Raw genomic sequence first — 24,269 nt, 5'->3', positions numbered from 1 at the left:
CTACTTAACAGAGTATCCTGAGAAGCTTCATGGTGGTATTGTCAGGTCATAGGGATTGTGACTAATAGAGAAGAAGTCTGCTTGCTTTTGCAGCCTCTTAAAATGAAATCATCTGAAGAAGAGAAAAATAATACTGGCTTTGGCATAATCTAAAGAGTATTTTGAAGTCTAAAAGTAGCAAGAATGGACCTGTTGGGTATAATGATGGAAGAACCCTGGATCCTTTTGCATGGATTTTTCTATTTTTGTTCAGTATTTACTATTTATATACTGCAGGATGCCAGGGTGACTCTGCAGGGTACAGAAATTGCCTTTCTCTGTTTTGCCCATAGAATGGATGTTGCTTTAGAGCTGGCAGAAAGAGCTTTTTCTCTCTTGTCAGTGAACTTCAGTGCTCTTCCACAAAAGGACAAACTTGTTCCTTTCCTGATTGAGTTTCAAACCACGTCTGCTCTCAAGTTTGTAAGCAAATGTGAAAATAGCCATTTTTCTAAGCCCTTTGTCTATTACAGAGGAAATTTATGTAAAAAATAATGAGAAGTTAGGTTGAAAAAAGGAATCTGTTAAAGGCTGAAAAATATCAGAAATAAGGTATCCCATGGAGTTTTAAACAAGCACATACAATGAACACTTTCAATATGAGAACTGTTTCTTTGGATCCCTGCCTTAATGTGCATATTTTTCCATGCATTATAGTGCTGCTGCTGGATCTAGTGAGACTCCGTTTGCTGGATAAGTAATTTATCAGGTTTAACTTAAATGTAGGATGTGTGAATACTTGATTACTTTTACTCTGAGAAGGTTTAAGACTGCAATATTGAGAGTGAGCTTTAGCTTGGCTGATTTTATCTAGCCTTAAAATTTTTATCACCAGTGAAGTGTGTAGTAATGGCTATGAAAGCAATTAATAATAGTAGTGACAGAATCAAGAGGCTGACTAATTTATCATTATAGATTTTAATGAGGCTTATAATCTAGCAATAGATATACAATATATTCAAAGGTATGGAATTATAAAAAGGATGATTTATTTAACTTTAATTCTAAACTAGTCTGCAAACCAAAGGTTGTGGAAAGTAAGCATGGAAGAACATAATTCTTTTTGGTGTTATGGAGCAGAAGGATGAAAATAACAGAGGAAGAGAGTTTAAATTAAAATTAAAGGGAGGGAAAATCATTGTTTATCTTCATTCACAAGGCCTTTAAGCACAACAATAGTTTTGTAGATGTGGGAGGTATCTTGTGGACAGCTTCTTTTTCATCTCAATGTGCTCCCTCAGCAGAGTGTGGGATCTGCCTTGGATGCTGGAGCCCTGCAGTTCTCAGAAGATGGGCAGCAGTGGAATTGGCAGCAATACCTGGGAAAAGCTCTCAGATTTCAGACCAAGTTGATGTAAAAAGACCCAAAAGTGAAAAGGAGCAACTTTAAGATTCAGTGTTCAATGTGGAAACTAAGCTTTACTACAGATTTTCTATTACTGAATTATGTTTGTTATGGTCTTCCTTCTTGCTTTTATTTTTCTCCCTTCTTTCTGTGCTGGAGTAATCTACAGAATGTCTCTGGCCTGGAGTGTTGCTTAAAGGTAATAAGTGTCTGACAGGATCTTGCCTGAGCAGTGTAAGAGGGTGGCTGAAATTTGTAAAATTAATTATAGCCAGTGCCACCCAAATGGAAGTATGAAACTCAGGTGGTAGGGGCAGCATGAAAACAAGAAAGAAGCAACAGTAATAAAACAGGACAGATGTGACCCCAAAAGTAGGTTTCCTTACTGCTGGATCAGGTAGATGTGAGTGGTAAAACCCAAAATCAAACCAAACTGGACCCTTTTAAAGCCTGTAAGGGTAACCCTTGGTTTTGGAAGAAAGGCTCTGAGATGCAGTTTGGGAGAGATTATTTAGAACCTGTACAGGACACTTGAGCATTTGTGGGTTTGCATGAACATTGGTGAGGAAACGAGTAGGATTGGCATGTAGGTGTTCTGGGGTTTGTTGGTATTTTTATAGTTCTTGTGTTATCCAAAATAAGGAGTAATTGCTGTCAGAAAATGTCTGTAATGTCTGCCTTGTTTTCCTCAAAGCAAAACTATTAAGCAGAGTTGGGGAAAACCCCTTGCTTTGGGAAAGGAAGCACTGAATTTAAATCAGTTTTTAGGATAACAGTGTTAAGCATAAATGCTTGGGAGATGAAATTGGTCATCCAGTGAAATTCCCAGCCTGTCCTTCATGGAATAATATTCTAGACAACCATGAAAGAGATATGGACTAAAGCCTGGATGGTGAAAGCAAAGTTGAAGTTGCACATGTCCAAAGAAATAAGTGATTTGTCTCAGAGCAATTTTACCAGGTAAATACATCTTTAGGTTATCCTCTGACTCTTCATAGGGGTGGAGAGTTGCAGACTCATCTTGGTTCTTTTGGGATTTAGGGAGAAGGAAGCACTCCACAAATTCTGCACATCAAGCATAGCTTAATTGTTGTGTATAGGTAAAACCTTATAAAAGAAAGGCCTTAAAAAATCAGGCCTTGCTCAGCTGAACTAACAGTTAGCCTGTTGAGTTCCCATGAGAAATGAATTTAAGAATAAAAATCAGTTTGCATAAGAATTTGTTCTTGTGAGAAAAACAGGTTGCACCTGCAAAAACAAGAATTTCATCCCATGAGAATCCACAAAGAAAAAATGTGAACACCTATGTAAAGAGAGAGTCTTAGCACATACACACACCTCCTAACCAATGAACTGAGTGGCAAGAAAGTTACTAACAGCTGGAGTTAAATATGATGTCTTTGAAAATTATGTAAGAATAGGCTGTAACATTAAAGTGGGGCTATTTCCACTGGGAATTTGAAGAGTTGTGCCCGTTGCTATTCACTGCTATGTTATAATTCATTATTTTACCTAGAGAAGGGTGTCCAGCAAGGCTCTTGAAACCAGTGACTGTGCAGTGGGTTGGGGTCTCCTGTGCATCCTGGCACCCAAAGCTCCTGTGTGGTTACATGCTCAGTGTGGGGGCAGTGAGGAGGCAGGGCTGCTGGAAAACCTGGATTTGGCATGTCCTGACTTTGTGCAGCTCCTGTGACAGTGGGTTACTCTCACCTGCTTTGCAATGTGTGCTGAGCTCATTCTGAGAGATCAGGGCATGTTCCACAGACATTTTGCTGCTGCAGCACTTACAGTGGAGTCAGGGGTTTGCAGTGAACCCTTCTGTGCTCAGCTGTCTTACACTGGGGTGAAATGCACTGATGGAATAGTGGAACAGGTTCTGCATTTTTAAAGGAGGTGCAGACAATAATTAATTTACACAGAGCCCCTGCAGGTAGAGAAGCCAGACCACTGAAAGTTGCACAGTGAGACAGAAATTTGATTAGGAATTCATGTGAGACCTCCTCCCTTTGTTCCAAGCTCTAATTCTGGAGTGTGGGAGGTCTTGTCAAAGTAGTCCTGAGCTCTCTCTGGTAGAAAGGCTTTTGTTCATAAACAGGGGAGTGTGTGAGACCTGTTCCTATGCAGCCCTACATCTTGTGTTCTTTACAGCAGTTTATTTTTTATAAGCTACACCACATTTTAATGTAATTGTTAACATGCCTAATTTGCAGCCGCACAGTCGTATCAATAATAATGGAAAGTTGTTCACAGGTAATAAATTAGCATAGCATATAACCAGCAGAACTCTGCTTCTCAGTATATTGTTTCACAATCAAGAATTCAGTAGTTAAATATACACAGCAGTGGGCTGAGAACAAGCTGTTCATTTTTGCTGCAAGCAGTACCAGTGGACCAGAGTAATCATAGCTCCCAAAAGCAGGACTGATTTTATTGATTTTAAATAGGCTTTCATTATAGCACTGAGCTTATTCCAATTGCAAGGAGTGTCACTGCTGTTTGTATTCACAGTGCTGACTGAGGGAAGGAGAGGTTTTGTTGGATCTGTTTGTCCCTCAGTGTTCTGTTCTGCCCTGCTGAAATACCTGAATTTATTATAAAAAAAAAAATGAGTACTAAAGGCTTTTTTTCCTGTGGTTAAAGTTTTTTAGAACCATAGAGCCAGACACAGTTCTGAAATTTTGAATTCTGAGTATTTTTCTGAGGAGTAAAGGTCTTGCTTATTTACTGACATCTGACATAGGGACCAGCTGTATTTTGATTCCATTTTTTCAAAGGATTCTTTAGAAATTATGGAATCACTTTGCTTGGAAATGATTGCTAAGACCACCAAGTCCAGCATTTAACCTAACACTGCCAGGTCTAGTACTTAAACCTGTCTCTAACACCACACCTGCACCTCTCTCTTCTTCCACAGATTAATGGAAAAAAGGCAAATACAAGAGCTGCTCAGTCTGAGATATTAATGTATTCAGGTTATAATTAGTTAAGAACACATTCTGTTGCCAGCAATGTATCATTAATTTGCACTGAGCAGTTTGCAGCTATTTGTTGCTAAATTAGTGACACTTAAAAGCTGTCGGGTTTTTGTATTGTTTCTAATGATAAAGAGAATTAAAAATCTGTGACTAAAAATCCACATATGCACACTTAAGAAGCAGGCTGGTTTGTTATTTGGTTTTCTTTGGAGTTTTTGCGGGTTTTTTTGTGTTTTAATTTACACAAGGCTGGTCAGTCACTGCCCATGCACAGAAGTTGGTTGAAGTCTTAATGCTGTTGAAAATGTACTGTACTTTATGGTGGTGTAGAGGCATGTTCTTTGTGATAGGTTTTCTTCAAATCTTTTATGTGTGACTACACAGTCCTGCTTAAACATTTTTTTTCCAGTGTTGCTAGAACACTTTGGAAGGGTATTAATAGAAATTAGTTACACCCTTCTGATTTTAATGGGTTTAATGCCAGCTTTATTTACCTTTTAATATTTTTTTTCCTTAAACTTACAGGTGAAGGTGAATTACTTCAAATATTCTAGCTAATCCCACATTTTTGTTTTGGCATAGTCTTTCATAGTATAATTTAGGAATTCAGGCAGGAACAAACAAAAACTTTGAGCATTTCTAGAAATAAACTCTTTGAATAAGATGTGGTGACATTAAGTAGTGAATCAACATGGTAAGTACTGAATGATCAAACCTAGTTACTGTAAAATAAGATCTGGATGGTTTATTTCATTTTACAGAGTTTGGGCAAATAATTGTGGAATTAAATTGCTTCCTGTTGGTTTCCTGCAGGGCATGAAGAACCCTGAGCTGCTGCATTGATTAGTTCTTCAGGTCTAATCTTTCCATGGCTTTGCTCACTTTTGTGTCTGTTTGTTTATGGGTTTGATAGTTGCTTTTCTGAAGTTACTGTATTGCCTTGATAGTCCTCTAGTGGATTATAAAAATGGAGCCATTAATTCCTTTCTCTAACTTCATTTGTTGGAGCCCAGTGGAGATAATTGGTGCTCCTGGAAGGTGGTGGTTGGGAATGAGGGTGATGATCACTCCCAGAACTGATACCACCCATCACTGGCAATCAAAGCTCACATTGCCAGGATGCTTGGAAGCTAAAATTGATTTAATTAAATGCTTACAGCATCTATTAACAGTACCATAGATTCTTTATCACAGCAGTTATTGTGATTTTTGGAGTTTGCTCCTTCAGGTTGAAAAGTGATTTATAGTTTTAATTAATCTTAATTTGTGTGCTTAGGAAACATTTGATAAAAAAGTTTCTGTTGCATTTAAATTTCCTTGTTATCTGCTCTGCAGTGGCATGAGTAATAGGGAGCCTAGAATAGGAATATATTGGAATGCATGAAATATTTTCAAAGAGAATGCTTTTAAAGTTCAGAGAGATATATGTCAAATGTTACTGAATCGATAAACATGTGGAGAGATTTTAGCCTCAAGAAGCTTGGAAATTAAACATTTCTTAGTACAGTATCTGTGCTAAAAATAATTAATAATAATATTAATAGTAACTACTACTATTACATTTACTGTGATAAAATACAATACCTGTGTTAAATCGAATATTTGTTTAATGATACTTATTCTGTTCTAAGGTTCAACTTTTTTTTGTAGCTTCTGAAATTTATTATGCAGGACTTTGAAATGATGCTGTGTCACAGCTTGCCTGTGCCAAAAATTGCTGCACCTCTAAACTTACATTTAATAATCTGTAAAATGTTTTTACAGCCTAGAAAGCCTCTGTGTGTTTGAATGAAAGTATCTGTATCCTCTGTGCCAATTAAACAGTGAATTTGTCAATTTAACAACAAATTCTTGTGTTGTATTGATACTTAGATAAAATGTTATTGTCCAAGGTGTGACCTAATCCAAACATCACTGAAATCAGAGATTTCCACAGGCTGCAGGAGAGGGTGACAAGGAGCCTTTTCCAGGCACACTTAATGATCTGTTAACATTAGGATCTCAGACTTTGCAAAGCACTCAGCACTATTATGAAAACGTGCAAAATGACAGTAGTGGGTGTTAATAAACATCTTAAGGCACCTGGGAGCTGTTCAGGGTTCAGAAATTTGCTGTGATCCAGAACTGCAGAGATGATGAGTGATGCTTTGGTTTGGGTGGTTGTTTTCTTTCCCCCCGTGTTTGATTCTGTAAGGATGTCAGGATTACTTTTGTTTGGAATGTAGGACACGGTGCAATTGCTTTTGTCACTGTCTTGCTGCACTTTTGTGTTACTAAGAGACTGTTATACTCAAATTGCCAAAGATCCAAGCGATGCCTCACAGACAGATGAAATGTTTTCACAGCTCCTGCCCTTGCTCTGCTCTCACCTGCCCTTTGGAGATAGGGATTTCTTATTTAAGAACCACATCCTTGCATTTCCTTCCACGTGTTCAGAGCAAGGAATGGAATTTATTTCCCTTGATGAGCATTCAAGACAAAACATGGTCTGATTTCTGTTTAAGGACCATGGCAGTGTGTCAGCCACAGAGCTGGGCTGGGTGTGTGGTTTGTTGTGGCCATGTAGCATTTACAGCACGGCTCTGATCTCTACAATGACATTTATCCCTCTAATAAACTGTGTATCCCTTAACTTCCTTGAGCAATTCTTTTTTTGGCAAGCTTTCTTTATAGAAATTATGAATTTACTCTTGTTTTGTTGCTCACTAGTTATGAACAACTTCCTCTTGTTTTAAGAGTCCAATCTGGAAATGCATTTTGATCTCGTACTAACAAGCTCAGTAATTGACAAACCACAGAATTGCATTGTGTTTTTCTTTTACAGAGGCAAAGGAAATTGTTCTGAAGGCACAGATTCTGGCTGGAGGGAGAGGGAAAGGTATTTTCAACAGTGGATTGAAAGGAGGAGTTCATCTAACTAAAGAGTAAGTACTTTCAATTGAAAAAATTATAAATAAATTGCTCCTTGTATAATATTTAGGCTGTTTACAATAGCTCTGGTCTGTTTCTTTTAATATTTTTCAGTAAACTAACATTTTTCCTTTGTTTGTAGCCCTAAGACTGTTGAACAGCTTGCTAAACAGATGATTGGGTACAATCTGTCAACCAAGCAAACTCCAAAGGATGGTGTGACAGTTAAAAAGGTAAGAAATTGGCCTCTTGAAAGTTGAAAACTGTTCAGCTGCAATTTTGCATTAATAAGCTGGGATGTACAACATAGATTTTTTCCCAATCCTTCTCCAATTCCTGATTGATTACATCTGATTGATAAAAAAACCCCAAAATTTTGCTTCTTCAGTTTGTGTATACATTTTGTTCATCCATTTTGGCATACCCACTGATGGAAAAATAAATTGATTTCTGCAATGTATATTGAAAGGAATCCTTTTTCATGGGCTCATCTTCCATCAAATGCATATTAAATGGTGATATAACTGCACTGTAGCATTAGCTGTACATGCTTATTGACATTCTGCTGGCAGAAATTAGATACATAGATACACAGGTTCCCTTTAGTAATAATGTTATCTGTATTTCAGTCACCCTCTGGTCTGGGCAATTGTTAATAGAGTGACAGAATCATAGAATGGTTTGAGTTGAGAGGGATCTTTAAAATTCTTTCAGTCCTACCCCCTGCAATGAGCAGGGGTATTCTCAATCAGATCAGGCTGTTCAGAGCCCCATCCAGCCTGTGCCAGTGCCTCACCACCCTCATTGTAAAAAAATTCTTTCTTATATGTAGTCAAATTCTGTCTTCTTTAGTTTAGAACCACCTTGACTGCAACAAACTCTACTAAGGAGTTTGTCCCCAACGTTATTGTAAGCCCCCTTTAAGTATTGAAAGGTTTACATGAAATTTTTTCTCAACTGAAAAAAAAAGTCTGAACAGTAGATTCTTTCTACTTTTTGCAGGTACAGACTAAAATATGTTCATGGTAGTGGTTGAGGTACCAAATGAACATGGGAGTTCATTTTCCAAGGATGGTGCTTTCTGCAAGGCACCAAGATTCACTTCAGCATAAATTATTTGCTCTGTATTGGCCTAAATAAGAAAAGCAAAGATTCAGCAAGATTCTCCTTCAAATCAGTAAAATTCTGTGAGTGAGGAAATCCTGGCAATTTCCTATCTGCTGTATCTGTTTTTATCTCTTGCTTTGTTTTACTGAGCAAGAATCCTCATACAGGTGAATAGTCAAGAGCTACACTCTGTCTGATGCCAGGAAATAATTTGGCAGGAGCTGTAGGAACTGCAGTTCACATTTAATATCCTGTGCACAGCTTGGTGTATTAACATAGGAGGGGAAGGAACACCTGTCTGGAAAGATCCTGCCTAATGAGGGCTGGAGGAAGATGTTCAGGCAGCTCTGCTCTTGGGGAGCCAGGAGGGCAGATTACCATCACTCCTCAGGGTTGTTCTTAGAAAGAAATACTATATATTAACATAGGAGACTCAGTTTTACCATTAAGGTATGTCTCTCAGAGATCCTGCTAATACTAAGATTGTAAGAAAGTTTATATCTTTTCCATATTAAGGCACTCTGCTTGGGAAAACTAAAATTAGTATTGTAAAAGCAGCTTTCTTTTACAAGTTCTTTGTTTTTATTCTTTGGCCCTACTTGGCTTGCCTTGAATACATCCATACAGGAATTTTTGTCTGAGTGCAAGCCTGTTCATCACTGACAGATTCAGTTCTGAAAAAGAAACTACTAATTTTCTTTTAAATTGATAGAAATGGAAGAAAAGTATGAATGTTGGGGTTTTTTTACATGGGTTATTAAAATTATTTATATCAGGATGAGTTTTGTGCCCTGTAGCTGTAGAATATTTCACGTGTGGTTCTTTTCTCCCCCTCCACATGTTTGTGTGAATGAACAGTGGGCAAGACAAAGCAGCTGGGGCAGAGGTGAAGTTTGCACTACTGAACTTCAGATATTTATTTTGGTGGTGCAGGATTGTGTATAGCCATGAGAGACTGTGGATTTTTCCTTTGCTGTAGAGTTCCAGGGAAATTGGTATTTTAATGTTTATGCATGATAAACCAATGTGATGCTTTTCACTGGGAGAAGCTGATAATCTGCTGTCATAGACTTTCATTCTGATTATAGAGTTGGCTTTTAAAAGTATGTTGGCTTTTAACTAGTATGTTTTATAATTTTTGGTGTTGAGTTCTTGATTCTTAGTAATTAATGGTAAGAGCATACACTCTGCTTTAAATTAATTCATTTTGTAGCAGTTTGCCCAATGTTATGCTTATTAGGTAGTGAAGAAAGCATGTTTAAAATTATGCAGTAGTTCATCAAAAAACTATTTCCTAGCAAAATTATGTCTTTTTAAAAAGAATTTCTCATTTACAAAGTTAGCTCACGTTGGGATCTTCAAGGTAGTTAGAGGAGCTGAGGAGTTTGGCTTTGTGGTGTCAGGACTACAAAATCAAATACTGACATTTTAATCAAGGGGCAAACTACAGGAATATTATTAAACATAAATTTAGATATGTCTGAGATATCATTTATTGCAGTGGGAACTTTGAGCACTGAAAATAGCAGGCAGACTCTTTGGGCTTCCTCAGGACAGTGGGGAAGATGAGAACAAAATCACTGGCATTCTTTGTTTTATTTCAAGGCATGTGCTTTCTCTCTGCATGTATTTAAGAGTTTGTGTTCTACAGGTACTTAAAGAAAATTGCATTTCAGGAAGAAAAGGCATGCTTTTAGGGTTTGTGATTTTTAAACTTTTCAGTGTTTTGGAAAGTTTGTGTGGTTTAAAATACTCCTATGTTTTTAAAAAAATAAGTAATAAGCATTTTGCAGAAGGAAAAATAGTTATTATGTCACTTTCTGTGGAGCAATCAATGAGCTAGTGTCAAGTCAGGGAGTGGAAGTCACGTACCTTTTACATGTATTTGTAAGGAAAGTATAAAAGGTAAAAATTTTCTGCAATTAAAATAATTGTGAAACAGAAAATGGTGATTTCAGCCTGTGCACCTGCTACAGAATTTTAAGTGTGTTTGTGTCTCTTCAGATGGATGTTTCTTAAATTGATAGCAATCTCTTCAATTCCCTCATAACTTGGAACCTGTTCTACAAGTTTACATAAAATCCTCCTATGGCAGTTTGGAATTTGGAGAGCCTGGCTATCTGTGGTGACAGTCTTCTCTTATCATGACAACCTGAGAATTCACTACCTGTCTTTTCTCTCCAAGCAATAGCAGAATGAACATTTTGCATATTTGATTCTGTTTAAAAAAGGTGTTACACTTACCCTCATGACATTAGATGTGTGACTTAAACTTTTAGGTAAGGATCTGTTACAGAGAAGGAAAGCTTGAAGTTGTCAGGAAGTTTTAATGAAAACTGATTTCCCCCCAGGACATTTTAAATATAAATACGATAAGGTAAACAGATAATGATGTGTCATATTCTTTATCAAAAGCAAAACAGACAAAATGTGAGAAGAGTCAACAGTCTGTAGATTCAATTTCACTGTTCTTAACTGTTCATCAGTGTGTTTGCATTAGTTCTGTTGTGTGAGTGATAGGTAGACTTAAATGATATTTAAAGACCTGGAACATCAATTTCCCTGGCTGTGCTCTGCATCAAACAGGAAAGTTACTTTGTTGGGAGAAATTAGAGATATTTCACAATCTGATAATTTTTGCTCCAAGGTTGCCTATGCAAAATAGACTCTCAGTATTAAGACTGAAGTATCTGATGATGTTAACATTGTTAATTAGCTACAGTGAGGACAATCACTCTGGCTGGAAGTCACAGTTGAAGATACCTGATTTAATAATGTTAGTTCCACCTGCTGTGCCTGCAAATGTATTCCTCTAAACTTGTTGAGTGTATTCCCATCCTAAGTCTGGCCCTGACCCTGAGCTCTGTGGAAACTGTCTGAACAGCTCTGACAAGATCCAGTAGGACCAGTTGGTTTTATCTGAATTATGTCTAAAGCAACTGACTCCCATTTTTCAGATACATTGATGCAGGATATCTAAGAAGGTGAAAACATGGATGCAGGTAAAAATAGTAGCAAATCAAGGATGCTTTCCCTACCCTTGCTTGTTAATTTGACAAATCTTGGCAAGTAGCCAAGCTGTGTCTCTGAAGTTGTTTTTTAGCATCCCTCTGTAGTAGACTAAAATAGGCAGATGCTTTTAAGTAGTACAGTAGTTTTCTGCTTTCTTGTTTCTCTCCTTCACCCTGGCTTTCTTTGCTTTCCTTTTGAACAGTCGCTTATTTGAACTATTCCTTTACATCCCCCTCTGTTGTGTGAATAAAGCAAGGTAAAAGTAGCAGGAAACAAAATTACTATAAAGCAAATTTCTTCCAAGTCAAAAAGACCATAAAGAAATTTCATATTTCCTTCAATTTTGAGCACTGGTGGCTTTATTTGATTCCTTGTTTCTTACTTTTTTTTTCTTCTTCTTCTCTACTACCTACTGCCTGGCAGAAAGTCCTTTCCCTACATTCTTTCTTATGTACTCTGGAATAGGCTGTCAAAAATGCAACTTGGTGAAAGTATAGTGCATCTTTCTTGTTTATAGTCCTTGAACTATGAAAACCCCAGGAATACTCATTTGATGGAGCACCTTGTGCCAGGTAGGCAAAGTTTTAAGGCTGCAGGTATAAAAATGCCTCTTGGATCTGCTGACTGAGAGGAGGAATTTCTCCTTGTGGTATATTCAGTGATGGTCACTGTCTGCAGTCATTGTTCAAAACTGTCACTTCATAAACACACCGTGTTAGAAAGATGTTACCACTTAATCCTTCTTAATTATTTAATATTTGGGAAGTGATTTTCCTGATTCCCACCACTTCCATTGAAATATGGGTAATAGTGGCTCTCTTAAGGAAGAATATAATGCTAATTAAAACACTGAGGTGGCTGCTTCACTTTCAGATTGAACAGCAAGACTGTAGTGCAGAGCAGAACTAGTGTCTTTGCAACTTTGATTATGGCATCTGTTAGGATCACAGGCAACAATTATTAATGATCATATGCAGATCCTTTCCTAAAATTAAAAATATTTGGGGAAATTTAGTATTCTTATAGCAGAGCAGTTGTGTGAGTCCTTTGCAAGTGTAAAACTACTCAGCCTCTGAAATTGCTTCAATAGCTATTGTTTAGCTATTGCAAAAATGGACAGTCCAGGTGAAGAGAGAGGTACAATCATTGTAATACTAAAATGGAAAGGACCTTGTCTTGTTTTTGGGAGGAGGGAAAAATTGCAGCAAAGACTTTATATGGCCCAATTTCTGTCACTTTTAATGTATTACTTTTAGATTCCAAATGTGGGATTTAAATCACCTTTCTGTTTGTGCTGTGGTGTCTGTCAGATACTGGTATAAAATGGCTCTGTAGCTTTTTGTAATAAATAGAAAGCTGTAGCTCTTTGGAAAAATAAATATCTGTGTTTCTAGGTAGTGCCAGTATCTGAAGGACACACACCTGCCTGACTCTAAACTGAAAGTAAAAAGCTGGATGGCAGAATTACCTGTAAACCCATTTTCTTAGGAAATGCTTGAGCAGAGCAGTAATTCAGTGCAGAGATGACAAGGGTTGGGTGACCTTTGGTCAGAATAAGAGAGAGAATTTAATCCTGAGGATTTGCTGATGAGGAACAGTGCTGCTGTGAGATGCATCCAAAAGCCCATGTCCCAGTCCTCCTATCTCTGTGATCTGCACCCTGACTCAGGTCTTTCTGGGGACAAGAATTATTGTCTTGGCAATCAAGAATTACCCCAAATTATTGGGATAAAAAGGTCATACAGAGGTCTGCAGTATGGATACAGCAGCAGCTCTTGGAAAACCCCAGCACTGAAGTTTTCCTGGTTCATACTACTGGCTGCATCCCCAGTGAGAAGAGCAGAATTAGAGGAGTCTCTTAGTTAAGGAGAGAGCATTTCTTGGGATAAAGGACACAGGGTTGTAGTTCTGTAGTAAAAGCAGTGAAACCAATGTTTATTTTCAGGACAGCAACTATCCAACTGCTGCATTTTAAGGCAAACCAGAAAGACCAGTCAGAACCATTGATGTTTTCTTTTCTTCCCTCTGCCCATTTCTAGGTGATGGTTGCAGAAGCACTGGATATTTCCAGGGAAACATACTTTGCAATTCTGATGGACAGAGCCTGCAATGGACCTGTCATGGTTGGCAGTCCACAGGGTGGTGTGGACATTGAAGAAGTTGCAGTAACTAGCCCAGAACTTATCTTTAAGGTATTGAAATAATGTTTTACAATAACAATTTTCCTTGCAGGTTATCCAAAAGAATATTTTCCCCCTTTCTCCTCCCATTTTTCCTTCTTCCATGTAAGAAGAAGACAGGAAGAACCATAAAAATAGTGTTTAATCCAATACAGGATCTTACCTGTCATCTAGTAAATGAAGCATATTTAACATCTGATTTTACTAGAATTTTTCAATTAGGAAAATATCTTAAATCTGGCTGTTATGTGATATGTTAAACTTCATATCTGAAATGTTTCATGACTGAGTTTCACTTTCAGGAAGGTACAAAGTTTTTTCGCAAGTGGGTTGGTGCCAATATATTTATTGCTTCTGTGGCTGTTTTTCTCTAATTGACAGAGTTGTTAATTATTTTTTTGTACCTGCAAGACTTTTGCATCTGAAATACAACTGTTGTAATTACTTTCTTAATGATGACTACACTGAAGTATTTTTTAAGTTATTGTGGCAATATAGTGAGTAGACCAGCTATTCAGCTGAAAAAATAATTGATACAATCAAGTATAATTATTCAAAAAATTGTAAAAATATTTAATGGACATTTAAAAATTAGATAAACTTCACAGTGTTACTGGGCAGTGACACTCATTGCCTTGAAAATATTCCAGAATATGTCATAAAAATTAACAGACTAAATATTCGTCAATGCCATCTGTACAGTAATTAAAAGTGAAAACTGGTGTCACATTGTCTTGTCAGCGTGCCACCCTGAAGAATTATATATTTTTTTGGAAGGACTGTTTCATAGTCAGTGTGGTAATTATAACATCCCCTATAGGCAGCTGCTATAAGTCTGGGGGAGCCTTGGCAAACAGCCAGCCTTTAATTACTAATTTGCACATGTATACTAAGTGTTTTCCTTTTGAAGTTCTGAACCTCCATTCTGATGGAATATTTAGTTGTATTTATGCATGTTACTGTTGCAGGAGGAAATAGATATTTTTGAAGGCATAAAGGATCGTCAGGCATTGCAGATGGCAAAAAATCTGGGATTCCAAGGACCTTTGCAGCAGAAGGTAACTTGACTCCTCTCCCTGGGTTTAGGCTGAAGACTTTTTAGCCCAGTTCTATGTTTTGTGTTCCAAAAGGCCAAGTGTCCATTAAATCAGGATCATTTTTGACATTCTGAATACTAAATTGCACCTATGTAATTGTCATTAGGTTTAGCATTTTGAGTAATCTCCTAGTTTTAAAGTGTGAGTCCCTAATCTTTGAGGCAGTCAATGGCAATGTGCTGTCCCACCTTGTGGGATTCCTTTGCTTTCATTGGAATTCCACTGGAGCTCTGTGAATGGCATGGGGAGAGCTGTTTAGGGAATCTGGCCCTTAATACAGGGAGAAGTACAAGTGTTTCTGGCTTTGTGATTGAAACCTTTTAAAATTTATTTATTCTTCAACTGGAAAATCAAAGGCTGCCAATATGTTGTATTTTCAGTATCTCTTTACTATAGGTATATATATATTTTGCATATTAATATTTGCCTTTATGCATCATTTTGGAGAAAAGAAAAGAAGAGAGCTTATTTCAGCTGGCCTGGTTCTTTTCTGTAGTATCAAACTGTCATTTTTGTAGAACTCCTTTATTTTTAATTCAGCAGTTTTAATTATTTTCTATCCTAACATGCAATTAACAAATGCATAATGATTAAGTTGATTAACACACATTTGAAGATTTAGCTGTATATCTAATGAGGAGGAATGATTATGTAGAACCTTTCAACCCTTGAAGAGTTCTGGTACTTAATTAACAGCAAATATGTATGGACTTTTAAACAACACATTTAAATAATGCTGCAGGAATGCATTTCTTTCCTCATGCTGGCAACTAAAAGGAATTTACTGAAGCATAAGGACATAGTTTTTATCCAGACAAATCCTAGTATTTACTTATACATTCTCTAGTTCTAGGCTGGGATTTTCTGCTTGGAGAGACTCAGTATTTATAGACCCTGAGAAAAAGAAGCATTGCCATTAAGCTGCCTGATTCAGAGAGGTGCTGAAGGATGGAGCAGCCCTTAATAAAAGTGAAGTGATTCTGTGGCAGCAGCAGCTTTTCAGGTGGCCCAAAATCAGTGTGGGGTTCATGGGGAGCTGCCTCCCCTGTGTCACTGCTGGGAGCCTCACCCCTGTGCTCTTGGGGTGGTTTGTCAGCCTGAGGGTTTGTGCCAAGGAAACTGCTGCACATTTACAGCTGATATGTTTTTTTTTAAGTCAAATCCACTGAGAAAATGCTTCAACTGATAACTCTTGAGCAGGGAGGGCATCCTAAACATTTGTGCTGCATCCCAACTGTGACTCTGAAGAATCTTATCACAGAATCACAGAGTGGTTTGGGTTGGAAGGGACCTTAAAGACCCTCCAGCTTCAACCACCCTGCCCTGAGCAGGGGCACCTTCCACTAGATCAGGTCACCCCAAGCCTCATCCTACCTTTGAACACTTCCAGGAATGGAGACTCCACAACTTCTCTGGGCAAAACTGGGATTGGGGTTGAGTTTTTCCAGTTGAAATGTTTTCTTTTGTATGACTGACCTTGTAGGGGAAAGCTGACTTATACTTTCTTTATTCTAATCCATTTTACTTATCAGGAGAGGTGCCAAGTATTTTTGGGTTGTGCACTTCAGTTTGCTGATCAGTAATGAGAGGAAAAAATTGAGTGCTTTCTTTATTAGTGCACTTCATGTGCAAACTTATTTCAGCTAATAGGTTCACAGTGTGTAATGAACCAAAGGGATTTTTTTTTTTTAATACATGCTCATGTTGCTGTTTTTAAGTAGTTCTATTAGTGGGAAAAAGAACAAAAGACTTGGAAATTAGTAGTCAGTGGTGGTACTTTCAGGAATCAGGCATGGAGATAGATGGTGAGGGGTAATAGGGAACAAGCTATCTTATAATGAGTGAACAAGCTTCAGATGTAAGTTCTTGAAGAAAATATTTCAGATTGATATAAGAAGGAGAAATAGATATTTTTTTCTGAAGTCACCAGAGAGCACAAACTACTTTGTGGTTTCTGACTTTAGACTGATTAACATGAATGCAACTCAGATCTTGGTGTGCCAGAGAATACTTCATTATGCTGGTGCCAATTCAACTTGCCATAGTAATTGCACTGCCTATTTTATAGAAAATCTCCAGTTCATGTAGTTTTTAATGCTCATTTACTAAATGCTACACAGTATCATAATGCTACATTATAACAATGTAAGAGACTATGTGCATGTGGTTAAGAAAACAGAAATAAAAGCAGTAATTATCTAGAATTACTGTGCAATGTAATACATTAAAAATTATTGATAATGGTTTACCTTTGCCTTGAAAACATGAACTTCTATTTTTCTGTGTGGTAATTGTAAATCATTTGATCACATTTAGGCAGCAGATCAAATTAAGAAGCTGTATAATCTTTTCTTGAAAATTGATGCCACTCAGGTTGAAGTCAATCCCTTTGGTGAAACTCCAGAAGGCCAAGGTAAGAAACTGAACAAAACAAATGAATGCATTATAATTCTTTATTTATGCAAACTATAAATTAAATTGCATAGAAGGATGTAGCAGCAGCTTTGCATTAATTTCATTTTGTAATGTAATTTAAACAACATTCATAAATATTCCCTTGGCAGATTTTATATTTCAGTACCTTTTGTTGTCTCATCCAAATACTGGAAGTATTGGCTTCTACATGTTCTGCTTGGTGAGAGGCAGCAACATTTTCTGCTCATGTACAAAGTTGGGGTTTTCTTGATTCTGTTTTGTGGGGATTATTGGGGGTTTTTTGTTCGTTTGTTAATGCTGCTAGAATTACTGAGATTGTGTGGAAAGAAAGAAACTTGTTATTTTATGTTTACATTCATATGGGCAATTTAAATTATATAGTGCATGACTTGCAATCTGCTAGAGCACAGGACAAATTTCAGCTGAGAGAGGCACTTGGCTACATCCTTCAGGAGGAAAAAAGGTCACTGATCTTCCTGCACCATAACTACAGGGCTGAGGAGGTGTAAGGAGCTGAATTAGTTTTCACCTCATTATAATAGTTGGTGTTCCAGCTGAAACCTTTCCTTGCATTTGTCATTTTTGTCCAAGAAACTTGGAAAAAGGTGAAGAGGGGAGGAACTAAAGGTGACTGTGGGTTATTGAAATATGGTGAGGCTGATCCAGGGGAATCACAGCTACCTCCTCATTGTTCCATGTCAGTGGGGTGCTGAAGGCTTATTTGGTGGGTACCAAGGGGGGAAATTGATGTGCAAGTAGAGGCAAGTGAGAGAGAGGACAGTAAATTATGAAAGGAAATAAAATATGATCATTAAAGATTGGAAAGAACCCTGGTGGTCCTGGCTTTGCATCCCTGCTGGAGTTCTGTGAGGTGGCACTGTGCAAATAAAGATTTGGATAAGTTACCAAATTAGCTCTTCTGGAATGGCTGTGAATATTTATTAGACATATTTGTGCATATTTATTGAAAAGGGCTTAAGCTGAGGGATGTTCTGAGTTTCTGTGCTGTTTTCTCTGATGTTTTTCCCATGTAGTTTGCATTCAGGAAGCTGAGGAGCAGAAACAGAGTGGGTTTCAAGCTGTGAAAGCCATCTTGCTCACAGAAATGCACTAGACTCTTCCTGTGCTTATTCTTTTTTTTTTTTTTTTGCTAGCAGTTTCTCCATCTGAAATGTCTTAAGAATAAAGACAAAACAAATGGAATAATGTTTGAATAGCTCAGTGCAGCTCTTCCTAATGATAAAATATAAGTCCCTGTATGAAACCCATTATTCTTGTCAAAGTAATGGATAAGGTGGATTTATTTCTTGCTGTGTTTTTTGTCTGGATTTCCATCAGGTTGTATGTATTTCCTTGTTTAATATCTGAGCAAATTCTATGTTAACACTAGTGGGTCAGAAACCTCAAACTTCCCTTTTTTGTTGTTTGTTTTTTGTTTTGTTTGCTCTCAGTGCAAACTTGAATTGGCTGATGACAAAAATCCTACACTGCTAACAAAAATAACAGAAATACTTCATGAATACAAGTGTTGGAGCATTCTTTGATATTTGTTTGGGAGAAGAATCCATTTGTATAATCTATCGTGCATGTAACAATATGCTTTTGATAGTGAAAATGGTTTGATAAATATTAATACATGTTTTTGCTGCTACTTTGTACAGCATGGCCTTTGTTAAAGATGAATGTTCTGTAGAAATGAGTTTGTATTAATGTGGCATGGAGGATGTTTGTGTGCAAGGTAAACAGAGCTCTGAAACTGTAGTTGTACTCCAGCTTTGTGTGGGTTTAGCAATTTAAGTACCTGAAAGCTTGAAGAAGAAAAATTGTCTTATTTCATTGCTAAAAAATTTATTAAAGCAGCTCTAGTGCATTAGAAGCATGTTAGGAACTGCAGATATTTCTGCTTTGGCACATTCCCACATGATGATTGGCCAGGTAAGATCTCAACTCTTCCAAGAGATTTGTTGTACACACCCATGAACAATTTTCTGAAACATCAGTCATTGCAATGAAATTTGATTGTTTTAATTTAATCTGTTAACGGTTACAAGTTAAATATTAATTTTTTTTTACAAATCAACATCAAAAACCATACCAGGAAAACCCAATGCAAATCAAGATTATACAGCTGAGACTCTCCCACTTGTGTGAATGTTTTGTTTGCTGTTTCCTTAGGTATTTTTTCCTAACTTAAGAAACTGTATATTAAACAGACTTACATTTCCACCAAACAAGATTGTGTGTTTTGTTATTTTAATTGATGAGTATCTATAGCAAATACTAAAATTAATTGTCCTGTTAATTGTCATTGACCTCCAGATGTGTGCAATGCTCATGGACACGTGCACATGTACCATGGACATGTCCCAATGGCAATGTGAATAAAAACACCAGCAGATAAAAAAACTATTAGATTTTTATGGACACAGCATTTAAAGACACTTAAATTTGATTGGTTTGCCTTGAGAAATCAATTATGCTTAAGTCAGTAATTATAATCTGAACATAGTACAAGGGAAATTACTTGCAAAGTAATATGATAAGTATATAGTCTTACATTTACTTAGAACATTTTAATCTAATGAGGCATTTGCCTATGCAAACCCATAGAAATAATGAGTCAGAAAATAACACTCTGCAGGCATTTCTGTTACGGGTGTGTTTATGTGAATACTGTGGCTGCTAGCCAGTCCTTTGTATCTTTTTTTTAATGTAGTGAAATTTAGCAACTTCTTAATTTGTTTTTACAACCATAGTGGACGTTGATATTGATGGGAAGGTTTGTATTTACTTTATTAAATTTCTTTATTTAAAAGTAATCTTTTGGTCATTTTTCACACATTTGGCTTCAGGTTTTTTGAGCTCTTTATCGAAATAATGTGTGTATAGTTAATAACATCAGAAATTCAAACTATGGCTAAGGAAGGCACTTTGGTTTTGCTCAGCTCTGAATGTCTGCATGTTACCACACATGGCTTTGGGTTGGTGTTGCCTTTTATATCTGTTATTCTTCCAAAATATGCAAGGCACACCCTCCTGTGTCATTGCTGCAACCCACCTGTCCAAATCACAAAAAATGCTCTCATAACACACAGGAACTTTATTTGTAGCAAACACAGAAGATTTTCCTGTGTGATGTGGAGATCTTGCTGTGCCTTTTCTCAATAAAGGATTTATGGAAAACCTCTCCTTTCCTGCTGGACTCAGTGCTAGAGCTTCAGCTGCTCCTTTGTTGGAAGCAGCAGCATTCCTAAAGCAGATTCTCCTGGCTGCTGGAGTAGCTGCAGTGTTTCAGAAGCTCTGGCTGACTGTGGGTTTTTTTATTTTATTTGTTTTATTTTCTCTTCCAGTTGTTTGCTTCGATGCCAAGATAAACTTTGATGACAATGCAGAGTTTAGGCAAAAAGAAATATTTGCCATGGATGACAAGTCTGAAAGTGAGCCCATAGAGAATGAAGCTGCCAAATATGACTTAAAATATATAGGACTGGATGGAAACATTGCTTGCTTTGGTAAGAACAAATACATCCAAAAGACATTTGAAAGCACATTTACTCTTGTTCAGTGTATTGACTTTGTTTACATCTGTCATTCAGGCCATCCTTGACAGAATTTCTGTCTGTGAGTATTTCTGCAGTTTTGTCTGTCCTTCCACAAGTTTTTTGCAGGAATGAAACTAGTAATACAGTAATACAAAGCATCCGGTGCTGTCAGAGTGATGGGAGAGGAGCTTAAACAGTTTATCCTTCACATCACTATTCCCAGAAATTTTTATATCTCTTTATTTTAATAAAATCAGAAGGTTCTGCATTGCCACAATTACTATTCCAGTGCTCACACATGCTTAAAGGAAGGTGCATATCTAAGCCCTAAAAAAACCTAAATGTTGATGTGTTTCACCATATTTTGAATTATTTGTTGCATTGGTTATCCTTGAACAGCTAGTAGTATTTAGAAATAGCTATGTAACATTTTGAGCCATATTCTGGGGTTGTGCTGATACATTTGAAGCCTTTTCAGGAATCTTATCTATGTGAATTAAAGCACTTGATGTTTGCAATTGCAGTCAATGGAGCTGGACTTGCAATGGCAACGTGTGATATAATATCCCTGAATGGTGGAAAGCCAGCCAACTTCCTGGATCTGGGTGGAGGTGTCAAAGAAGCACAAGTCTATCAAGCATTCAAGCTGCTGACTGCAGATCCAAAGGTAAAAATGTTGGGTTTGGACTGGGAGCTTCTCTGTGCAGCAACAGGGCTGAGTAGGACCATGTGCCCAGAAAATCCCAGATCATGGTGAGAACACTGAGGGTGAGTTCCTAAAGGACTGATCTGGGAGGAAAATTAATTCAATGTGAGCCACTGGACAGACTGTTCAGTTCTGGTGAGTTGTGAGTGGGAGCTTTCTCAAGGCAGTTCAACACAGAAGTGCAGGTGTGCTGATGCTGGGCATTGCAGTGCTGAACTCAGAACATCTCCCTCCTAGGATGGAATCTGTGAGACTCAGATGCTTAAAATATCATTCCTAATGGTGTCGTGCCACAGCAGACTGAGGAGAAAAATGGGAAAATTAAGCAAATAGCTAATTCTAAGGGCTGATTTGTACACTTTTAACTCAAGGTTTCCAAAATATCTGACTCTGCACTGCAGGATAATCTGTATTTAATTAACATTCCCAGGCTGGAATCATAGCCTGGAACATTCTGACGCTTCCTTCTGCAGATGGAGCTGCAGTTGCTCTTTTCTTTTTTGAACAAGAGGAGAAGACATTAGTCTGTGTGTACTGAGTAGAAGTTATTTCTGGAGATGTGTGTTGAGGTCATTGGTCCCCTCTGCAGACAGAGCTGGAGAATCTGCTGGGAGAATATTGATCAGGAGTGGGCTTTGGAGCAATGCCAGCTGCCCATCCTGCCAGCATGGAGTTCTGCCTTTGAGTGCAGCCAGGACTTCATTGCTGCTGATATTTTTACTAATGGAAATCTGTCAGAGGGCTTTGATCATCTTTCTGCACCTAAGCATCACAGCTGAAGTCCCTATTTCAACATATTTCTTCTTTTTGTGGATCTGGCTTCATCTCCTAATTTATCTCACGTTTTCTGTGATTCCAGTCATTTTCCTCATGTTCATTGTGATTTGATACTAGCTTCTAAATGCCACCTTCCTGTGGCAGTTACATTGCTGTAATTGTGTGCTCTGTGCAGCACTAAGAGACAAAATGTTGAAGCTTTTCAAATAGAGGTGGATATTGTTTGCAGCAAAATTTCAAGGCAAAATTAGGAAGAAAATTTACTGTATAAAATAAGCTCAGGTCAACTTCATCTTGTAAGCTCTTTGCAGTGTTAACTCTCCCTGCATATTTTTTAAGCACCTGTTACCTTGATGTCTCTAGTGTTTGTTGTGTGAGTTGAGTTGCTCTGCAGTGCATGCTTCATGTGATAATCTGGGTTTGCCTGAGCTGTAATTTAGTTCTGAAACTCCTGTTAGTGGTGGAGAAGCAGGTGCAGTAAAGTTTCAGATACACAACTTAGCTGGTGATTATCACTGTGCTAAGTAGTTTCTACTGTCTGCTGCAGCACAAACAGCAGGTATTAATTTTGGTGATGAAGCTTACTGAGTTTAAACAATTTTAAAACAAAAGGGCATCCTAGTAGCTCTCAGCTATAGAACATCTGCATGCCCAGAATTTGACTTGTAGTTATATTCTTCTATTAGACATTCTGCTTATATGTTACTGCTTAACTATTTCTAACTGCATCCACCAGGGCTGGAGAAGCTCTGCTGCTGAGAGAATGCAAAAAAGGACCATGGAAAGGACCTGGATTAGGCATTTGTGCTGGGGCTGTGCCATTCCTGGCTGAAGAGGCAGAAGGCAAAACATTTCATGTTCATTCTGTTCAGAAAATATAGCAAATATCTATTATTTCATCTCCTGACACACTATGTCCATTAGTTCGCCAATATATAATCAGAAAACTAAAATAAATTCTCTTTTTTCTTAACTAGTGGTAGGGTTTCAGTCCCAAGAGTCTCTGTGGCTAATGCAGCACTCACAGGTTGTATCTGGTCAGTCATTTCCCTGTGGCCTTGCACTTGATGCCCACATGGTTTGATAAGATAAAAATTTATTCTTGGGAACTGAGATTCAGTTAATTTTTGTAAATATCTGAATTTTTGGAGTCTAAAGAAATAAATTTAAAAACTGTTTTAAGGGCTATAACATGGAGAATTGCAGTTTTTTAGTTGTGCTGGCAGAGTTAAGGACATTGCAGGAGATCAAATCTTCCAGATGGAAAGATTCAAGTGCACTTTGAAAAAGATCTCTTTTTCTCTCTTTAGCTGTCTTTAAAATTTGTATCAAAGCAAAGAAAAACCCTAAAAAAACCAACACCAAACAAACCAAACAACCACACAAACCCTCATCACCCCCAGACAAACAAAATAAACAAATCAAGGTATGCCACGATTTGATTTAGGGAAGCTGAGGATATTATTTTTGGGAAAAGTGAAGATCTGGGCTGCTTTGCTGCTGGTTTAATCTGTTGGCTGTCAGTGTCTGTAATTCTTGGGGGAAAAAAAAAAAAAAAAAAGTGTGAAGGTTTTTGTTGCAGAAGGTAATCCAGTGGCTTTTGGATGGAAATGCTGTCCCTGGAGCTAGTGACCCTTTTTACACTCTGCTGGTCTTGTTTGCTATCTGCCATATCCAATACTTCCTAGGTTAGACAGGTCATTGCAATGGTTCTGAATTCCTTTCTGTTCACTGTCTAAATTCCAATTGCTTTTTTTTATTTCTTTCTTCTTTTCTTTTCCTTCTTCCTGCCTGTCTTGTTTCTATAAGTTTGTGCTGTGCATCTGCTCTGGCAGGAAATGTACAGTCTTCCCTGCTTTTAGATACTAGCAGGAAAGGGAAAGATGGCTCAATTCTGGCAGCTCAAGCTGCTGGGAGACACTGCAGGAGCTTCATTTATCCCCCTTTGTCCCACAGTGAAGTGGAAGTGGTTGTTTCTTTTGGTGTTTCTGAGGTTCTGAGTGGTGCCTGGCTCTCTCCTGGATGTGTGAATTCCTGCTTCAGGCATCCCCACAAAGTCCTCATCCCTGAGCACTCACATCCTTGCCAAGCTCCATAGGTGCTTGTTTTTGTTCATGCTGAGGACCTGGTTACTATATGATGA

At 37.6% G+C, this 24,269-nt stretch overlaps 1 protein-coding gene across 1 annotated transcript in view; it reads left to right on the top strand.

Annotated features, from left to right (window-relative positions):
• The window catches only part of SUCLG2 (succinate-CoA ligase GDP-forming subunit beta), a 106,075-nt gene that overhangs the window by 40,261 nt on the left and 41,545 nt on the right, over positions 1-24,269 (top strand). Inside the window, exons 3-9 of the mRNA XM_079316882.1 lie at positions 7,184-7,283; positions 7,412-7,502; positions 13,428-13,580; positions 14,537-14,626; positions 16,982-17,078; positions 20,452-20,613; positions 21,168-21,310. Coding sequence (XP_079173008.1) covers positions 7,184-7,283; positions 7,412-7,502; positions 13,428-13,580; positions 14,537-14,626; positions 16,982-17,078; positions 20,452-20,613; positions 21,168-21,310 — 836 coding nt within the window. The remainder of the gene's footprint in view (positions 1-7,183; positions 7,284-7,411; positions 7,503-13,427; positions 13,581-14,536; positions 14,627-16,981; positions 17,079-20,451; positions 20,614-21,167; positions 21,311-24,269) is intronic.

This window comes from Erithacus rubecula, assembly GCF_903797595.1.
Source record: "Erithacus rubecula genome assembly, chromosome: 13".
In the NCBI taxonomy this organism is placed as follows: Eukaryota; Metazoa; Chordata; class Aves; order Passeriformes; family Muscicapidae; genus Erithacus; species Erithacus rubecula.
The sequence above is the reverse complement of the archived record's forward strand: the minus strand, read 5'-3'. Positions and strand labels throughout refer to the sequence as shown.